The sequence below is a fragment of the Amphiura filiformis genome, chromosome 20 (assembly GCF_039555335.1).
Source record: "Amphiura filiformis chromosome 20, Afil_fr2py, whole genome shotgun sequence".
Taxonomy (NCBI): Eukaryota; Metazoa; Echinodermata; class Ophiuroidea; order Amphilepidida; family Amphiuridae; genus Amphiura; species Amphiura filiformis.
Genome location: NC_092647.1, coordinates 31,652,658 through 31,673,699, shown reverse-complemented (window position 1 = coordinate 31,673,699; position 21,042 = coordinate 31,652,658). Strand labels below are relative to the sequence as shown.

At 35.4% G+C, this 21,042-nt stretch overlaps 1 protein-coding gene across 1 annotated transcript in view; it reads right to left on the bottom strand.

The window, feature by feature from the left end:
• LOC140142565 (uncharacterized) overlaps positions 1–21,042 on the bottom strand; it is a 35,508-nt gene that overhangs the window by 6,796 nt on the left and 7,670 nt on the right. The window contains 9 exon segments of the mRNA XM_072164559.1: positions 2,462–2,563; positions 5,869–5,915; positions 5,918–5,981; positions 7,054–7,139; positions 14,604–14,730; positions 15,653–15,705; positions 16,796–16,857; positions 18,082–18,287; positions 20,773–20,867. Of these exon segments, the coding sequence (XP_072020660.1) occupies positions 2,462–2,563; positions 5,869–5,915; positions 5,918–5,981; positions 7,054–7,139; positions 14,604–14,730; positions 15,653–15,705; positions 16,796–16,857; positions 18,082–18,287; positions 20,773–20,867 (842 nt within the window).

The following is a 21,042-nucleotide window of genomic DNA, read 5'->3' as shown; positions in this document are numbered from 1 at the left end:
ATCCGTTTACATCGCTCTAAACACTGGATAAATTTCCCTTTTCTTGGCATCTAGTGTACATGTACAAGGAATATCTAGTATTTCCTATTTAACCTTAATTTTTTATATATTTTGTCATTTTGACTGGCTATTTTGATGATATTGTTGCAGTACAGGGTGTCCCAGAATGATTCATACCGTGTTTGAACAAAATATTAAAAATATATAGTCAACACTGTATCTAATCATAATAAGTGCAATACAATGCCACACATGTCTCCTACTTATCCTGTGACTCTCATGGAAATAGCTTGATTCGTTTTGGCGTGACATTGCTATTACTGAAAATGGACGAAAACTGCATGTGTGATTCGCAGTGCAAAGGCATCATAATACATGGATCCTTTATCACCACCGTCCAGCTGCACTGTGCAATATATTGGAGAAATCCTACATTCTTTGATAGGAAATGCACCAAATTTGGCACAGATGTAGAGCTTACAATGCTAAATAATTCTTGATATGGGATTAAGTGAAACATTTCAATATGACATCAGATATTTAGGTTGAAAAACATACTTTTTACCACAATTTTTACACAAAAATGTCATTATTACAGAGGATATAACTTCCTCAAGGATCCTCCGCAGTAAATTTTAATCTGCTTCATTACGTAGCTGTGGGTTTGCCCATATACGGTGGACATAAATGCATACTGTGACACTAAGGACGAACCTTCTCTATACTTTTATGAAAAATCCATCTCTGCAGCATTTCAAATGATGAAACTCACACACCGCAATAATTGTCTTCAAAACTGCCGCCAAAAAGAAAGAATAGTTTAAGGTCACTCAAGCGTAGCAAATCCTTTATTCCATACAAGGAATGCTTTGTAACATCATAAATAAACGATAGATATCGACTATTTAGTAGAAGTAAGAACAGGACACAGCAAAATATAATGCATAACATTTTCCAAATAACTTTGTGCTGAACAGTTAGTAATTTTACAGATTTTCAAACCAGGTTGCTTTGTCAAAACTTGGAATTCACCATTTTTACGCAAATCTCTCTAACTTCTACCAGAAACGTCCAATTTTTAAAATCTAAAAAATCTAAGAAAGCTAAATATATGTAGAACTTAAAATGCAAAATAATATGACCAATAGAAATGCCGTTCATACATAAAAAATTCCATCTTTCCCGGTATAAATCATTCTGGGACACCCTGTATTTTACCACTTCCATGTTGGGCCATATTTGATTACCTTATTATTCCCAATGCCCCATGGCTATTACCCACAATGCTGTGTTACAAACCAACAAACAAAATTAGCCTAAGTTCCTCTACTCTTCCTAAAGATTGAAGACCGTGTATAGCTTTTTATAGACATATGGATATAGGCCATTACACATAATAAGGAAGTATTGGTGCATTACTGGAGTTCAGTGGCACAAACAAACAAATTAAAGATGGCCTCTGACAACAAAGATGACAAAATACTGAAATTATAACAAAAAAGAACGTCCAAACAAGTCCAGGACTGAAAAATTAACAAAATGGATGTGTACTAATAAAATTAAAATATTACTTTACCAGGCCGCGACAAATTTTATTTTTTAGCTTGCCCGATCGGGCAGGCAATAGTCAAAAATTGGTTGCCCGAAATTGCCCGAAAATTACCCATATTCCCGGCAACAATTGTCAGCAAAATCGCATCATGCAGTGCATGTAACTTCGTAGTCGTACATGTAGCATCGGAAAAATTTGAGGGCCGTTTCAAGAAGTTTTCTACTTGGTTTTGACTGTTTTTTACTTCTGTGAACACGCCAGGTTTGACAGAAATACTCCTTTTTGCATCATCAAGCTTTAATTGGTTTTATTTTAGTCTTGCCCGATCGGGCACAGCTCTTCAGAGTTTTAGTTGCTCGACAAAAAATTTGATTGCCCGGGGCTATCGGACAGGCGATTTGTCGCGGCCTGTACTTTACCTCCATGCATCAGTAAAAAGCAATTTCATGCAGTATTCTGAGCGATGTAAATGGATATAAATACGAAGGTATGTGCAGACAGAATAAGCTTATAATACATAAAGCTTCTTTTAAGCTTTCTGTGTTTTTTCAAGGATCAATTTCCTGAGTATTTAATTTCGCAAATTTATAGGCCTCGCGAAATTCAATACCTCGCAAAATTAAGTTGTTTTACAGTATGTCAGCTGGTACAGCTCCTATCAGAGTTATGTACACTCTAATGGGACCATGCAAGCGCACAGGCTGGGGGTCATGGGCTCTTGATATATCTTGCTAATGGCGTCTTATGAAGACCTGAGATGAGTAAGTCAACTTGATTGATGTCTCATTCAGGCTCTATACTTGAGCTACATTGTATGCTGGTGCAGATATCACTGTGCTTTATTACATTATGCTAAGTTTTGTAATCTTTTACTTATAAACAAAATGATAAGGATCAATTTTCACCAACCTCTTGAAGTAATTCCTGTGTTATCCTTGGGTAAATGTATTGGAACCCTGTCTTCTCCAATTTACTGCCATCCATGTACAGGTGGTTGTTGTAAAGCAATTCCTGCATGATACAAAAAAATGTTGTGTACTTCTTGAGGGAATATCTTCAAATATGACACTTAGAATGGTATATATTCCAAATTTTAACAGTAATGGTACTAAAACTTTAACTTCATCCTGTAACCTTAAGGGATCTGGAATTAGCGTTTTAAGCGTTTCGACAGTATTTTTTGTGGGACATGAGAGTACATCAGACATCGAATTGCATTCTGAATACGCAGAATGTCTTTCTGATATCAAATAATTTTCATTTTTTGAAATTCACAATATAATACCAATTTTATGACAAATTATTAAAATTTGATATTTTTCACATTTTTGATATATAACAGTCCTCGAAGTAAATTTTTATAAATCTAATGATATATTCTTAAAGTGTATGTAGCTGGGAGGAAAAGCTGACGATCAATTGACAATTTTGACCTTCTATATTGAAGATATGGATTTTTTCCCAAAAAAGACCTAATTTTTTTGTGTGTTTTGGGAGAAAAAATCCATATCTTCAATACGAAAGGTAAAAATTTTCAATTGATCGTCGGCTTTTCATCCCACCTACATACACTTCAAGTATAAATCATCAGATTTATAAAGTTTACTTTGAGTACTGTTAAATATCAAAAATATCAATTTTTAATGATTTGCCATAAAATGTGTATTACATTGCAAATTTCAAAAAATCAAAATTATTTGATATCAAAAAGACATTCTTCGTATTCAGAATGCAATTCGATATGTCTGATGTGCTCTAATGTCCCACAATAAATACTGGCCAAACATTCATACCCCATCCCTTAAAGGGATTTACTGAGATTACAAATAAAGAAAAATCCCAGATTGACATTCATATATTTTTAAACATTCACAGATACTGATTTTACTTTTTTTTCCCAAAAACTTTGTTACAATATTTAAAGAAAATGCTAAAATTTCCAAGTCAACCAACCCCATGAAATTTGTGAATGTGCCTTTAAGTACATGAGCGTTTTTCATGTATGAATTACAGACAGCAATTTAATTAAGGGGGTACTACACCCCTGCCCAATTTTGTGTCTATTTTTATATTTTTCTCAAAAACTACAGCGCATTGGGGACAAAGATATGTATATTATAGGGGCAAGGACTACAACTACTGCACTGGAAATTTTATTTCAGCACAGACAACAGTTGTGGAGTTACAGTCAAAAATGAGTGAAAACCAATATTTGATCAATAAATCAATAACTACCGTACTTGCTTTGAGTTGCTGAATTTTCAGAACAGTAGTTGTAGTCCTTGCCCCTATAATATACATGTCTTACTTCACCAATGTGCTATAATTTTTGAGAAAAATGAAAAAAATAGGCACAAAATTGGCCAGGGGTGTAGTACCCCCTTAAGGTACCAGTTATTTCCACCCTGTATATCCTAATCAAAGACATATCATAATCAGAACCAGCGGCCAATAGCTGTATCTTTTAGATTTTTGATTTCACTTGTTGATCCAAAATCCCAAGGAAGATGCAAATTCAAAGTTGCAGATTGCTCTATTGGATGCCCTATTGATTGTATACAAAACATTCTCAAACAATAGAACCACTTGTTAGCGACATGCTTTCCATTGATAACATTAAAATGCAACTTTTGATTTTGTTCCTTCCTTGGGTTTTCGATCACAGTTTCTTTAATTCTCAACTGATTTTAACAAATGAGGTCTAAATCCAGAGCTAAAGGGTACAGGTATTTGCTGCTGGTTTTAATTTTGACACATTTTGTTTAGGATATATCAGGGGTAAACATAACTGGTACCTTTATCATTTTACGGTCTGTACAGGGTGTTCCAAAGTCATTATAAAGGCACCATGTTTAGTTTAGACCTACAGTGCTTTCTGTACTAATGGCTCTTCCTACAGTACCTTGAACACTTGCATAGTGCTATCATGTTTTATTTAAATGAAACATGATGTTCAATCAGCTAATTCATCATGCTCAACATTTATTTATTTCCTCTCCAGCGAACAATAAAAAGAGCTTTTCACCTTTTCGGTAAATCCCCTGAGCCTTTGCGGGTAAACTTTAGATGTTGTCATTTGACGTCACATCATAAAAGCACACATCATTACTGCGCATTTCATTGCTTTCAAATGCGCAGTAACGATGTTCACTACATGATGTACACATTCAGTGTGAGGTTAAAGGAGTATTTCGTGATCCTAGCATCCTCTTTTTATGGCATTTTTCAGTAGATATCCACGAAAAAAGCTTATTCCCAAAATTTCAGTTGATTCCGATTTTGCATTTGCGAGTTATGCATGATTATGTGTATTACACTGCTCCATAGACAATGTGTTGTAATTTCGTTCTGGTGCACCCGAACAAAATTAAAATTTCACGATATCTTTACCAAACGAATTAATCTGCAAGAAATATTTTGTACATAAACATTATGTAGCCAGAGGTTTCCATTGATATAAAAATCTCAACTTTTTTTGAGAAAAGTGGGGGGATGACGCTGTGGATCACGAAATGCCCTTTTAAGTGACGACTTCTCAGGTGAATTTGTAGCCTTTAACTTTGCATTATTGTTATGTCATTTTGCTGTTGACTTCAGAAATCAAGAAGTGCATTCCAAAGGCAAAATGTTTAGAATTTTCAAAATGCCCTTCAAACAACTGATGCACAGCTATTAACCTCTAATTGGTGCTATTTGGGGTACCAATATAGTTATATAACAAAGCTAAATGTGGTGTCTTGTATGACCATATTATTTTCATGTTTTACTAAATGATGGCATGCTCAAGATAATACTTTATCATACCACTAAGGGAAACATCAAAGAACACCGCTAACCTGATATATTTTCGTATCTAGTCAGTGAGTGCGTAATTTACGCTTTATATCTAGTCAGTGAGAGCATATTTCGCAAGCCCGATACGCGTGTACGGCGAGGTACGCGTATAAAGGCGATTCGCGTAAACCGGGCGCGTAAAATGCACGAAATCTGTAAAACGCGGAACAGTCATCTATTTTTTAGTAATTTCTTGCAATATTTTTCCTATTTAGCAGCAATTAAAATGTTTAAAAACGTAATTATTTTAATAGTTAGAATGACTTAGTGGTATGATAAATTGTTATTAGATTCAGCGTCGGTATAGGCGGGAAATTATCGTGCGCTCAGTGTCATACTGGGTTCAGCCTTCGGCTTCACCCAGTATGACACTTCGCACACGATAATTTCCTGTACCATACCTCCGCTTCACCTAATCTTTTTCATAACTAGATCAGTTTCAACTTTATGACTCTGCCAACTGCTATTATTCCCCTGCTTACCTGATGAAGATATGGGGTGAGTGGGGTATACTGGAGTCCCTCCTCTGGCAGACTTCTGACCATGGACCCATATGTTTGTCATTAGAATCTTCAACAACATCCGACATATTCAACTGAAACAAACAATTTATTAATGCATTTACAACTTCGATTTCATTTGTGACATTTTTACATTTTGTTATCAAAGTTTCATCACACTCCGATTGGTGAAGGTATGGATTTTGAATTTGCAAGTCCAAAACAAACCTACATGTATATGGGTCATGATGCTACAGATGAAGCTGTTCACTACATGAACATACTGGTTTGGCAAGATGAATTTATTGATACTTCAATACATATATCTATTGTTTGATCAGCTCATAATCGGCCAGCCTTATAACATCGTGGATTAATATCAATATATTTTATTTGGAGAATTGTCTTGTGAAATCTCGCCATAAGTATTACAAATTATTATTTGAAGTCCTATACTTATTTGTCTACTTTCTTTAACACGCAAAATATAGAGCAGGCAGATCAATTATCCTTCCTAACATGGGTCTACTTTACGGAGCAGTAGTAAAAGCCTAATAATTGCTGCCGATTTTCAAGCTTATCAAAGTATAATGAATATGGGACCATCCACCTAAATGGGCTGCAAAGTTAGCACTTTCACTTGTTGAGATGAATTGAACAGGCAAATTCTCCTCAACATGAACTTTACAATGATATATTGCATTATGTTAATCATATTGCCTGTTAGGAAGATATCTCAGATATAGTTCTGCCAACAGAGTTATAGCCAGCACAATTTTAGTGCCAGCTAATATTAGTAGCTGAGTGTTTGTAAGGAGGGAGATTTAGAGATGAATTTGTCCGTGTAAGGAGATTTAGAGATGAATGTATCAGTGGTGTAGCTGTTCTCTCTCCTTACACACAGCTACACCACACACAAATTCATCTCTTAATCTCTCTACACAGGCATCTCTTACTGTTCTTTCAGGTACAAAAACACAAAATCTCTGTTGTAACTTGTGCATTTTCTGTGATTTCAAAGATTTTTTGTGCTGATCAAAGACCAATATATTTAAGCTTAGTACCGGTCAGGAAGACTCTGTGCCGGATATCCCTGACCGGTGCCACCATTATAGCCCATTTGTGGTGAATGGTCAAATATATTTAATATATTTTTTATGAACATACCTTTGCAAAGTTGGATACAATGGTTCCAAAGTAGTCATGTTGAATATTAAATATTCGACACACTAACTCAGCAATGGATCCCTGAGCTGTGAAAAGAGAGGAGGATAATTTATTTTTAATTGTTTGTTCTGTTTTGGTAATTTTGGGTATTTTATCTTTATTTCCTTCTTTCTTTTTCAAATAGCTTGAATTGTCCAAAACGTCTGTATGGTCATGTGTCGCAAGTTGGGACCCTCTTTTTTGACATGCTATTTTCATAGAGGAAAACATCCGTTTTGAGATGAATGGTTATTAACTTTTTATGCGTAACTACCAATTACAGGTTTGTAAAAGTATACATCACTGGAAAGCATAAAGAACACAGATTACAATGACCTAAACTTGAAATCAATATTCAGGGTGTGCAAGAAGATATACAGGGTGTACCACTTTCTAATAAACATGTTGTATAGTTTAGAATAGTCTATTTCTTTTCAGGAGCATTTTCACAACCTGAGGAGGTCAAATCAAACAGGGCTTGAAAAATATATAGTTTGTATAGGGTGCCATACTTGCTTACATGTATCAAGGGTGATCAAAATTTTCTTCATTATTATACCAAATAAATTATTCAAAACTTTTAATTAATGCTAATTAGCTACTTAAAATACATTTAGTAACTTGTTTAAGTCACAAATAATCATAACAACCCAAGAGTTCAACTTATATCTTCATTTGACACTTTCCGATTCTTCTACATAGAAGTCTATGGAAAAAGACCTGGAGTGACCCATAAACAAGCTTGTCTAATTAATGAATTGAATTTACACAAACTACATAATTATTTAATTGCTATATGATTAGCTATCACCTTAGTACTAAATAATCATGGATTTTAGTTTGTAAATCAACATAAATGGGAAAACAAGCATATCATCAAACTGTGCTGGACCCTTTCCATACAGTTTGTATAGCTCCGTGTCCACGCCTCCGTGTCCAAACTTCCACCAACCAAGGAACATGTCAGCTTAATGAATCATAAAAGTAATAAGCAGCAATGTATAGACCTAAATTTGGCATCAAATGAGGAAGAACCAGGCTTTACATTATGACCAAAATAAGTTGTAAACCTAGTCATCTTCCTAAACAAACAAAACAGAATATTTAATTTTCTCAAGTAAAATCTCACACCTCCAATCTACAATCTACTCTGTACTTGACTTCAGACACATGGCCGTATTTGTTTGCCCCTTCCCATTGTAGGTTTGCAAATTTTTGCCTCTTCAGCCTCAAAATGCTATGCACTCCTTAAGTTTGTTCGGCTTATATACATGTAAGGCGGAAAAAATAAGACTCATAACACTGTGTATTGATATAGAATGGCATGCACACAGTTGAGCGCAATGCTTACGCTAGTTGTGCGTTTCGTAATGCATGACTGGTGCATACTTATGTGAATTTACGCGAGCGTGAGTTGGGACTTTATTGACGTAACAAAAGCCGAATAATTTCCTTCTTATATAAGCTGAACAAACATTAGGGGTAGAAGCGGGCAAAATGAAGTCCCAGCATGCATCAGCGGTAGCAAGACGTGTTCTGGAGACGTCCGGTCTTATTTTTCGTCTTTTTTAATGGAATACGGTGGAAATGTAGTCTAATTGTTGGATATATATCTGCATAAGTGTCTCGAGCTTCTAAAGAAACTATAAAACATGTCGAACGGGCGAAAATCCGGAAAGAAACACAAAAGACATTCATCAAGTCGATCCAGCACAGGTGAAGAGTTTGCCGAATTCGGAAACCGTAACAGTAACGAGTCTCCGGTGTGCAGTGAAAGATACGGCATGGCGACTACGAAAGAACAACTCGATATAATTATGAAAAAACTTGAGAAGCTCGAGATACTTGACACAATCAATAAGCGGCTAATGGATATGGAGAAGGATATTCACGAAGTTAAGTCCAAGGTGGCGGAATTAGTAGAAGGATTAGAAGAAGCTGATGCTTCTATTAAGGACTTGACTGATGGGAAGGTAGACAAGAAAGACTATGACAAGCTGGAATCACAACTCGAGGATTTGGCTAACAGAGCAAGGAGGAACAATCTGGTATTCATAAATGTGCCTGAAGGCGTTGAACAAGGTAATAATAAATGTGCTGAACTTATTAAGACGATTATTGCTACGCACCTTGAACTTGACCTGGATGATAATGATATAGAAAGAGCTCATAGAACCCCAACGCATCTTACGGCCCCAGAGCCAATCCCAGGCCAATTCATGTGGCATTCCACGCCTTTACTGTGAGACAGAAAGTGATTAAGGCTGCTAATCTGTTAAAAACTAATCCTTATCCCGATGGCGAGGCTCAGCGTAAACTTGTGATTACGGAAGACGTCACCCCCAAGCTGCAAATTGAGCGTGCCAAGTTGTGGAAACTTCATGAAAACTTTTGGAGGAGAATCCAGCTAGAAAGGCCTTTGTAAATTACCCATCGTCGCTCAAAGTAATAGAACCAGATGGATCCGTAAGGCGGATAAATGCAAAGAACATTGAGTAATTGTTTCCAATATGATTCGGACTATCCGGATAAATACTGCATGCATGCAGAAAGGTAAACTTTAGGAAAACACAGGATTTGACTTTGTTTACAAACAGTTAACTGTGGTTTCAAGGTGTTTTTACCATCTTAAGCCTGCATTAATTTGTTTTTTTGTTTGGTATGTTTTGCAAACTTCTGTTTAAGAATCCTTATCTGTGTGTTTTTGTTTTTTGTCAACCCAAAAATTTCAAGATTAAAAATCGTTACCTGATATATGTTTATTTAAAAATATTTTCTGAATTTTTTTAATGATTAATCTAAGATTTTGTACATACAATGCCAAAGGCTTAAGAGATGGTAAGAAACGTTCCACTGTGTTTTCGTGGCTGAAGAACAAAAAACTTAATGTTTACTTTTTGCAAGAAACGCATAGCACTTTCGTTTTGATGTTAATGCGTGGAGTGCACAATGGAAAGGCACATCAATATGGAGTCATGGAACTTCAAATAGCAGAGGTACTGCCATTTTATTTGATGAAAATTATGACTGTGACATTATAAAAAAACTTGTCGACCAAGATAGGCGTTATATAATTGTGGATGTTAAAATTTTTGATGTTATATATACATTGGTCACTGTTTATGGGCCAAATAGAGACTTGCCGCTTTTTTACAGAGAAGTGGACAATGAACTTGATAATTTTTGTTGTGACAATATAATTTATGCCGGTGATTTTAATCTTGTTTTAAATGTGGCTTTTGATAAGAAAGGTGGTCGCAAACAAACAAATTTTAAATCTCAAGAAGAGATTCACAAGTGTATGGCCAAAAGGGATCTGGTTGATATCTGGCGTTTAAATAACCCTGGTAAGATGATGTTTACTTGGAAATCAAATCACCAACCACCTATCATGTGTAGATTGGATTTTTTCCTGATTAGTACAGGTTTAAAGAATAAAGTTAAAGATTCTGGGATTCAACATGGTCTAAGATCAGATCATTCTTTGGTTACGCTTTCTTTATATGGTAACGAAAGCAATCATGGTAAAGGAATGTGGAAGTTTAACACCTCCCTCTTACAGGACACTGAGTATACTAATTTGATACATGACGTAATTAAGGATATTTGTTCAAACAATTCAGAGGCATGTCCTGATATTCTATGGGAAACTATGAAATGTGTTATTAGAGGTGAAACAATTAAATATGCAAGTCAGAAGTACAAAAATATGAATCAAGCTGAAAAAAGTCTTGAAGGTGAAATAAATGATCTTGAGCATGCATATGTTAATAATCCAAGTGTTGATCTTAGAAATAAAATTGAGACCAAGAAACATAACCTGGAATTCATCTACGAAGAAAGAGTTAAAGGTGCAATGGTCAGAAGTAAAGCAGATTGTATTGAATATGGTGAGAAAAGTTCAAGTTCTTTTTCAATCTTGAAAAATCACGTGTTAAGAGGAAATCTGTCGAAAAAATTGTGTTGGATGATGGTTCCATTATTATGGATGATAAAAACATTCTTGATGAATTAAAAATTTTTATTCAAACCTGTTCTCGACAGAGTGTGAGGATGAAAACTATATTGATACAGGTATCTTAGAGTTGGGAATACAGCCTGAGGACATTCCTAAAATCAGTGATGACCAGTGTAATTTATGTGAAGGTATTCTTTCTCTGCATGAATGTTCTGAAGTGTTGAATGATATGCAGAATGGTAAGAGCCCAGGCTCTGATGGTTTTCAATTGAATTCTTTAAGTATTTTTGGAATGACATCGGCCAAATTGTCGTTAACTGTTTCAATTACTGTTTTGAAAAGGGATGTATGACTGATGAGCAGTGTAGAGGAGTCATCTCATTAATTCCTAAAGAGGGTAAAAATCATGATCAGTTGAAAAATTGGAGGCCGATTAGTCTTCTCAATGTAGACTATAAAATAGCAACCAAAACAATTGCAAATAGGTTGAAGAAAGTGCTTCCTTCTGTAATCTCTAATGATCAGACAGGTTTTTTAGCAAATAGGTACATAGGTGAGAATATCAGGCTGGTGTTAGATATTATTGATTATGCTGATATTAAAAATATTCCAGGCCTACTCTTATTTTTAGATTTTGAAAAGGCATATGATAAGTTGGAGTGGAATTTTGTTGAAAAATGTATTAACATGTTTGGGTTTGGTGAGAGTTTGAAAAAATGGATTTCTCTTTTTTATAAAAATATTCAAAGCTGTGTTATTAATAAGGGTTTTGTTTCACCATATTTTGAATTAACACGTGGTCTGCGTCAAGGATGTCCCTTGAGTTGTTATGTTTTTATTCTTTGTGCAGAAATTCTTGCAATTGCCATTCGTAAAAATGATAATATAAAAGGGATTGAAGTTAAGGATTCTATTTCTGTCAAATTAACCCAATTCGCAGATGATACTACCTTAATTTTGGACGGATCTGAAAACTCCTTCTGAGTTCAGTGGAGACCATCAAAAATTTGGCAAAATTTCCGGTTTGGTTGTTAATTATTCAAAATCGTCCATTTTAAAATTGGTTCTTCAAAGAATGAAGACGATATCTTGATTCCTGGCACAAAATTTACTTGGACCAAAGGCCCAATAAAATTTCTTGGTGTGAATATTTCTTTGGATAAACAAGAGATGTTTAATTTAAACTATGAAAGTCAATTGCATAAAATGAACACAGTTTTGAATATTTGGTCACAAAGGGTCTCACCCCAATTGGCAAAGTTGCCATTATTAAGTCGCTTGCAATGTCCCAGCTTACTTACCTTCTTTCAGTGTTATCTAACCCCCCTGATGCTTTTCTTAAGAGAGTTGAGAAACTATTTTTTAAATTTATTTGGAATGGTAAACAAGATAAGATTAAAAGAGAAACAATGTATAATAAAATTGAAGATGGTGGTTTGAACATGACTAATATATTTCTTTTTAAAGAGGCAGTTAAAATATCTTGGGTTAAAAGGTTCATGAACCCAGATAATAATGGCAAGTGGAAATTACTTTTTGCTAGAGAACTTGACAAAATTGGTGGGTCCGGAACAAGTAACTGGTTATGGCAGTGCGAGCCATCTAAGATTTCTGATTTTAAATGTCACACAAGTAATGACTTTTTGAAAAATATTTTGGAAGGCTGGTTTAAATTGCGTGCAGAATATGATGTTACAAACAAAGTTATTTGGTTTAATTCTAAAATTAAGGTGAACCGGAAGTGTGTTTATTACCGTAGTTGGAGTTTAGATGGTGTGAACTTGTTATCAGATTTAATTGAAAATAATCAATTTATGACTTTTGAGGGTTTTAAAAAAAAGCATCCCAATGTGAAGTGTAACTTTATTCAGTATTATGGTATAATTAGGAGCATCCAGAATGCACAGTGCAAGGTTTTTTCAATGAATGATAATGAGATGAGTGACTGTCTGTTGACTGAATTTGGAATACACAAAGAGTTTGCAAATTTGCATATGAAAAGCTAAGACAGCAGGCATGCCCCACATCACAGGCATACTGGAATGCCAGGGTAAATGATTTTGTTGTACCAGTACCTATTGAAAATTGGAATGAGATATATACTATGGCTTTTACTAGCAGTATCGACACATACACAAGATATTTTCAATTTAGATTTATTCATAATATTTTAGCGACAAACAATTTTCTTTACAAGATAGGATTAAAAGAAACAAATGTGTGCAGTTTTTGCAAGACAAGTATTGAAACCACTAAACATCTGATGTGGGATTGCAATTTCTCCAACCTTTTCTGGAAGGAAATTATTTCCTGGATAAAAAATGATCTTCATCTTTTCATAAACCTTACTTTTAAAATAGTTTGTTTTGGTTTGCTTAACGAGGAATTTGATTGTTTCAAAAATTTAATTATTCTTTTGGCCAAGCGCTACATTTATAGGTGCCGGGTCAAGGAAAAGCCTTTGAGCATTTTTGTGTTTACATCGTGGGTCAAAACTTTTGAGAAGTCAGAGAGGTTTATTGCTGTTAGAAATAATAAGTTTGCTAAGCACACAAAAAAAATGGGAGCCTTTGATAATTTGATTTTGGAGCTGTAACCCTTTATTTTATTAATTCAGGAACTGTTCATTTTTTTTTTTTATTTATTTTTTGGGCTTTTTGTCATGTGTTGTGTTATTTTGTTGCAAGGTACATGTACATTGTATGTTGTATGAATTATGAAACTCTTGATTTGTAATTACATTTTATGAATACAGTCTATAGTTAAAGTTTGTTTCCTTTATATTATAAAGTGCTTTACTGATTACATGTATGTATCTTGCTTGTTTATGTGTGTAGGGTTTGATGGTTTATTTTGTATGTTTTTCCCCCATCAAACCCAAGTACAGGGAATAAAATACGAAAGAAAGAAAAAAAGAAGCGGGCAAAATTGTCCTTGCAGACTCTGCCCTGTATCCATCCTTCCCCACACTATCCCCATCTATCATTCTTAATAAGTGATTGTGCATGTATGTGCCACCATGCATCCAAAGCTAAAAATATTGGACCTCCCTATCAATAACACAATAGTAGGCGAAAAACAAAACATTCCACTCATTTATTCTCTAAATAGCAGTATACCTAGATAAAGGACCCCAACAGAAATAAACCTCTATTTAATATTAGAGGCTTTTTGGAAAATATCAAAACTGATGGGTACTGATTTTAACAGCATGTATCTGTATAAAAGGACGGTACCCTTATCAGGCTACTGCTAGATTAGCCATTACCAGTCATCGAAGTTCAATTATCAACAAGTAATTTGCTCAGGAGAATTCCAGGCTTTAGTTCATTGTTTTCTTGAGACATCCAGTAGCGTATGTGGTGATACACAGTTACACACACGATCAAAGGTGGTGTATCTGTAGGGGTGCTGTACCCTCACTTGCATCACAAAATGGACTATAGCTCAATTTTTACACAAGAACAATGGGCAATTGTATTGTACCATCACACACCAGCACCTTACCAATTGAGCTTACTTGATTGTGTACAATACACCAATTGTTACTCACTTGTTTCAGACTTATCTACCACATTGAAGACATCTCCTTTTTCACCATGGAGTGCTACATGCCATATTGCTCTGCATACATCTACTACATGCACAGTACTCATGCGTAGTTCTGATGTCCATAGGAGCTGGGAAGTTAAATCAGAATAAATTACATTATTAAAACAATCAATTTGTACATTCAAAAATCATTCATACAAACTCTGGACATTCTAGTAAGCATTCAGGTAAGAATTTAACCCCCCCCCCCACACACACACATAACTGATGTGATATAGTATTTAACTTGAACAACTTGTATACTAGCAGTTGATCAGAGCCCTCGCTATATCTGAGATGACCCTGAGTAAAATGAATCCCAAGTATCCCTAATAAGGCCAATGTCAGTAGACAGTGAGCCAGGTAGACCACTTTCTAGGAAAGCCACCAATGGCTTACGAAGCCTTAAGTACTTATCACAATGGCCACAAAATAAACATATTAAATAAGACCACTGTCTAGAAATCGAAGTGACATAATAATCGGATTAACTACCATAGCAATGGGGAAAAACAATTTTTGAATGTATCGTGCTGCACTACAAGCAGGTTGTACTCATCACCTGTGATGTCTGCAATCATAGATTGAATACAATACCGCTCCTTTCAAATATACTAATCTTACAGGTGCGAGTGATCAGCTTGATATGGTTCAATGCAGAGGTACCGTATGAACGTACCAGTGCAGCGCAGTATTTCAAAAATTGTTTTACCCCATTGGTGTGGTAGTTAATCGGATTTGTTACGTCACTTCGATGGCGAATAGTGTCAGAGGGGATATGCTATATGGGTTTTCGTCAGTTTTTTCTTCTTTCTATTGGATAGAAAAACTAAGGTCGACTTTGGAGCAAATCTAGCTGTATATGAGAGTGACTTGCTCAATCATCCTCTTGAAGACAGATCTTGCGAAAGGGATGGCTATATATATATAGCTCCAGAGGCCATAGTGAAAACATGCAACTACTTAACAATTGACATAGCAAAAATTAAATGAAAATGAAATTCCACCAACCTTCATCTTTTCTCCAAGATGTCTATATATTGCACCAACTACTAGTCTAGGAGCTGAAATGAAAGTGGTAAAAGTTGAATGTTAAAAGGCTGAGTGACAATCCAGACCAATCAAAACACATGATGCAAAATAAAACATCTATAAGAATGATGACTGTCAGGTAAGCTTTTATTTTATGATTGTAATCTGGTACAAATCTACTACAAATCGAGTGAATCTCTTAAAGGACATGATTAAAGGGTTCAATATTTAGAGAATAAAGGTATTGTTTTTAGCTGCTGGAGTGCATCTATATCATCTCATATAACACGGACGACATCATTATTTTAAGTAAAACAACGAGGCGAAGCCGAGTTGTTTTACACCAAAAATAATGATGTCGCGTGTTATATGAGACGATAAATGCATGACAGCGGCTAAAAACAATACCTTTATTTTCATTCTTAAACATTTCAATTAAAATAAATATATTAATCATAAGTATACCAAATTAAATCCTACATTTTACAAGGAATTACCTAGGGCTTAGAATCGATCAGTCCTGTTGTTGCTATGCACATTCCGATTGGTTCAAATAAGCGGCGTCACAGTATCAAGGTGGACACGCACACGCTAAGGTGTGTGATATCGTGTTATATCATCGGGTAAGAACCAATAAGATTGCAAGAACATTCTAAGTGTTTAAGAATGAAAAAAAAAGGATCACTTTTTGGGTAGAAATGGAGAAATGCACCCAAGAAGTTCCAACTTATTAAGTAAACTTACCAAAGGAATCACTTTTTCATGTTAAACCATTCAAATTAGCCCACAAATGTCTAGTTTAGGTGAGGGCGGGGTAAGTCCACTCTTTTGCTTGTCAGTGGAATTGATTTAGGAAAAAGGCCCATGCAGAGAAAAAAGATTGGAAAAATATATCTGCATGGCATAATCAACAGCAGAAAATCCTTAAAGGAATATATGCAATTATCCTTTTTCAACTGCTCAATTCAAATGCTCTGATCAATTATATTAGATCAACTTGATCAACTTTTTTAACTGGACAGTTTAAAGCATGCAAAATACAAGGAAATGGTTGGCCTGCCTGTGACAAATCCCTGAATGTATTATCTCTTTTGAATAACAAAACATAAAACAATGACTTACTAAGACCAATGGTATCTCCAATGCCGTATGATATGGCTGGTCTAAGAATCACATAATCCAATCTGAAATTAAAGATATCAAAAACAAACAAACATAGATTAATTTGAAATTGCTGCCATTCAATAGTAACAAATTCAAGAGACCAATTGTAGTTTTTATATCCGATTGAAACTGAGATGTACTAAATCTGCATGGTTAACCAGAAAACTCGGTTTTGTTAGATGGAAACACTGACATTACTATCAAAATATGGTCTACTAATGGGTGACCTAAGGTTGACAGAGGTCAGCTGATGAGGAAGTTGCTTTAAGTGGCTTTCAGGTGGGTATAGACAGGTGAATTTTTGCCGCTTGAACTTGAACGTCTGTGTTGTGACATGTGACTCTGTAGGTGTGACCAATGTTATATGTTCCTGGCAATCCAGATCTTCTGATCACTGCTCTCTGTTAAACAATCACATGGTTGGGATTGGGTCATCAAGCAGCTTTCTCATCAGCTGACCTTGGACAACCCTAAAGTCATCCACCCAACTGATACCAAAAGTTTTGGTTATAACATTAGTGTTTCCATATAAACAAAACATCTGGCATGGTTGGCCAGATTTAATCACAATTTTTTTCCAAATGAACTAATAAGAGTATACAGTGTCTAATGTCCATTCATAACCTCATTAATATACGCGAAGCCTGTAATCCAATCAAAAGAAATTGATTGCCTGAGCGCCCACTCACTGCGAAGTCATTAATAACTCACAATGACTCCTGGAATACACCAAGACGCACTACAATGACGTCTGCCCACGCAACAGGTGATACGCTAAGTGTTATGGCAATGCATATGCTCATGTGATGCCATCGTGCTTCTGTGATTGGTAGCTCTTGTTGTCGGCGCTAATGTCAAATTCACCTGATCCAATTTTTTTGTAGGGTAGGTAATAACAATAATTAAAACTGGTTGTATTCAACAGCGTTTTATGACGTAAAAGAACATAAAATGCCATTTTGATTTGTTCAAAATATCAGATACGACGGTAATGAATGACAATAATAACTTTCCACACCTATTTTGAGTTAATTGTGTGAAATTGTTGGGTTTTGTTTTGGGCCTGGGTATTCTTCCTCGGCCCAAAACAAAATCCTCCGATTTCACACAATGACCTCAAAATAGATGGTGTGCAGTTATTATTGTCTAGTCAATGGCAAATATGTGGAAACTAACAATTTAAAATCTCTAACTTAGAGGCAGTGCAATAATTATGTGTTCCCCCAGGGTACACCAACCCTTACCCTTCCACTGTTGGTAGTAATTCTTCCACCATGAGTTTGTATTTAGCAATGCCAGTCCATGGATCCAGCTTGGAATCTTCTGTGCTTGCATTCTTGTGTGGTTGATACACCTGCCCTGTGGACATCTCTATAAATCTCTTCACTCCAGTCCTAGCAGCCTCATTGGCACAGTTAAGACTAACATGTCGAGTGCCTTCCTTGTATATCTACATGAAGGGAACACAATAATATACAACATTCAGATAAATACCAGAGAGGGTATCTTACACATCCCATGATGCATAATGCATTTCTCCCATTTCAATTTTCTGTACTGAATTGCTATCTAGTGCAACATGGGTCGATAGTGACGAAATTATATTTCTAAAAGTTTTCACCCAAACTATGCAATAGTATACATTTTTAGAAAGCATACAATGTACATTGTCAGGATTGAAAACAACAGATCACATCCAAATCTTGCAAAATGTGTTTATTCCTTGACTATCGACTCATGTTTAGCCAGTTTATTCTCAAAATGAAAACAAACGGAACCTGTACAAATTAATGGGAGTGTCACTTGATGAAATAAGGGGATGTATCATGTTGCAAAGGATTCTGTGAAGGGTAAGATATCTTTTCTAGATTAACACAATATGATTCGCAAAGTAAAATGCACAATCCCTTTTCAAACATGTTCATACCTCCTAGCCTCCTTCTACTCTTTTTAACATGATCATAACATAGATGCCACCCGAGTCTGTCATATGATTGAACATTTTGTGAACTGTAGAAATTGTGACAAAATAAAGCACAAAATCAGGGAATGTGCTATGACAGGGGTTAAAGGGGTATGAACCCTTTAAAATGTTTTTTTAATGCTGAAATACCTTGCCTTTGTAGAAAATTGCATCATCCAATTCCAAAAAGGTAACAATTCCTAATTTCTTTTATCCCAGAAATTTCCGGAAGACTGGCATCTCTGTCAGATGTTGGGCGAGTAATACTTGAGGACTATGCCTAATAAGGATTTGACATTTTATTTTATATACATGTTTGATATCAAATCACATCATATTATTTAAAATAATACAAATGCACTTTAGCAAGTTTCCTTTTTAATATGCAATATATTGACTTAAAGGGCATTTAAGTGATCCACAGCCTCATCCCCCACTTTTCTCAAAAAAAGTTGAGATTTTTATATCACTGGAATACTCTGGCTACATAATGTTTATGTACAAAATATTTCTTGCAGATTAATTAGTTTAGCAAAGATATCGCTGAAATTTGAATTTCGTTCTGGTGCACCAGAACGAAATTACAACGTATTGTCTATGGAGCAGTGTAATACACATAATCATGCATAACTCATAAACGCATAAAATCGGAATCAACTGAAATTTTGGGAATATGCTTTTTTCGTGGATATGTACTGAAAAATGTCATAAAAAGAGGATGCTAGGATCACGAAATACTCCTTTAAGTAAGTGTGTATGTTCAAGCCATAATTTACGATTTCCATCAAATTTTAATTTTGTTCTTCTTTATTCAAAATTATGAAATAATATTAGAATAACTGTCAGGAAAGGTTTCTGCCAATTTTAAACAGACATAACAAGGTACAGTGAAAGAAACCCCACTAGCTATTTTGCCTGTTTAATATGGAGTTCTATGGGGGGACTTAAAGCGATTACACCATTATTTAAACTTGCTCTGTTGACATAACAAACATGCACAACAAAGTTGATTTGTTTCCATTTAAAGGTAAGTTGAGACATATGAAGAGCTTTGTTTCAAACCCCCTTACATCCACTTGCCCATTTTTGAGAACACATCAACAAATCATCCAAAAAATCACTGATATATGGGGGTTTGCAACAAAAGCAGGGTTTTTTTTTTTGAAAAACACCTTTTTGAAGAACATTGAAAATTTTTTTTTGATGTGTTCTCAAAATTGGGCAAGTGGATGTAAGGGGTTTTGAAACAAAGCTCTTCATATATAAGTATTACAAATTTGCCAAAAAAAAAATAATTATGTGACACGATCTGGGCCAAAGGCCGCAAATTTGAAATTGAGACAGGCAAAAACATAAGAGTAAAAAACTATAAAATACATAAAATTAAAATACACATCATAAAACCTCGTAACTTTAGAACCAAGTATGCTAGACCTTTGGGGGTTTCAGTATATGATAGCCTAATGTTACTACAAGGAAATAATTATAGTAACTCAATTTTCAAAAATGCCTCCTTTGGCCCCCATGGAGCAGATCATGTCACATATTATAAGATTGTACATTATGGCTTTAGGTATCATAAGCACACAAACTTAGGTATGATTTCACTTCATACGCTCAAAAATACAACTGGACATTCTGCTGGCATGTAACATCCATGTTACAACTTACCATTCATGATTACAACTCTCGATTTCAAACAGAGAAGTACTTAATTAAGCCCTGGCACACTATATAGAGGCCGTCAGCCTTTCGCCATCTTGTGGGTACAAACGATCTGCGTGTTCATGCATCGGACACTACGCGCAGGGCGCAGCTTGCCACGCAGCTGTTATCACGCGTCGATGCAGTGATTTTGCTGTTCACACATGGAGATCGAACGACCGTCGCAGCGTGTACCCACAAGATGGCGGCATATGACGTCACGCTGACGGCCTCTATTGAAATCAAAAGTTGGTTTATAAAAACTTACTGCATCTGTTCGGCCATAGTTTGTCTCAGCAGCCAAGTTAACCACGATATCAAACGGCTTGCCATCTTCCTGGCTGAATGCCTTGGTCACTGAAGCTGCAAATAGTAAAAAATGCTTAGATTAATATAGAACAATTGTGTAATAAATATCATTGTGCTTTTTTAAAGCCAGTGAACACTATGGCCCAAGAAATACCTTATACACTATTTTAACATCATACACAGGGACACAGCTCTATGCGGTTGCAGAACCCTAATCAGCCTATGTGAC